Source organism: Mesitornis unicolor, unplaced genomic scaffold, assembly GCF_000695765.1.
Source record: "Mesitornis unicolor isolate BGI_N332 unplaced genomic scaffold, ASM69576v1 scaffold41164, whole genome shotgun sequence".
NCBI lineage: Eukaryota > Metazoa > Chordata > Aves > Mesitornithiformes > Mesitornithidae > Mesitornis > Mesitornis unicolor.
Window position 1 is genome coordinate 10,808 of NW_010178785.1, and position 602 is coordinate 11,409.

Below are 602 nucleotides of genomic sequence, written 5' to 3' on the forward strand. Positions count from 1 at the left end.
GCCAGGGGGGACAGGTGGCCACAGGCAGGCAGGGAGGTGGCTGGTCTGTAGGGCACGTAGTGGATGGTGCCAAAATCCAGCTGGGAGAGCTCTGGAGAGTGGAAGAAGGGGTTGCCGTGGGCTGGCTCTGGGGGGAAGCTCCTGATGTTCCTCTGAGAATATGGGTGTGGGAGGTGGTAAAGGGCATGTCCTGGGTGCTGGCGAAAAAGGTGGAGTCGCCGTCCGGGCTCCATGTCCCGAGGGGCCAGCCTGGAGCCAGCAGCTGTGGCCTGGTCCACTGAGTCTCTGGCTGTGGAAAGAGAAGGGAGGATCCAGCATAAAAGTCCCACATTGGCGAGCCTCCACTGCAATCCCACCACAGTCCCACGTCCCACCCATGCCCTACAACTCCTCACTGCCACCACCAAACCATCCTGATGGTCCTGCACACCCAGCACCCTCCCTGCTACCCCAGCCTTCAGATCCCACCTCCCTTCCCTGCAGGTCCTGGTCCTCTCCGTGCAGGTGCCAGCCCAAGTCCAGCACCTCAGTGTGCACCATAGGGGTGTGGGGGCTGACACGCACAGGGATCCCACTTCATACACACACCGTCCTGTGCACCC

At 62.1% G+C, this 602-nt stretch overlaps 1 protein-coding gene across 1 annotated transcript in view; it reads right to left on the reverse strand.

Moving 5' to 3' along the window:
- Nucleotides 1–602, reverse strand: part of RNF43 (ring finger protein 43) — a gene marked incomplete at its 5' end in the record, with an annotated part of 16,173 nt that overhangs the window by 7,379 nt on the left and 8,192 nt on the right. Inside the window, one exon of the mRNA XM_010182565.1 lies at nucleotides 1–289. Within this exon, the coding sequence (XP_010180867.1) occupies nucleotides 1–289 (289 nt within the window). The remainder of the gene's footprint in view (nucleotides 290–602) is intronic.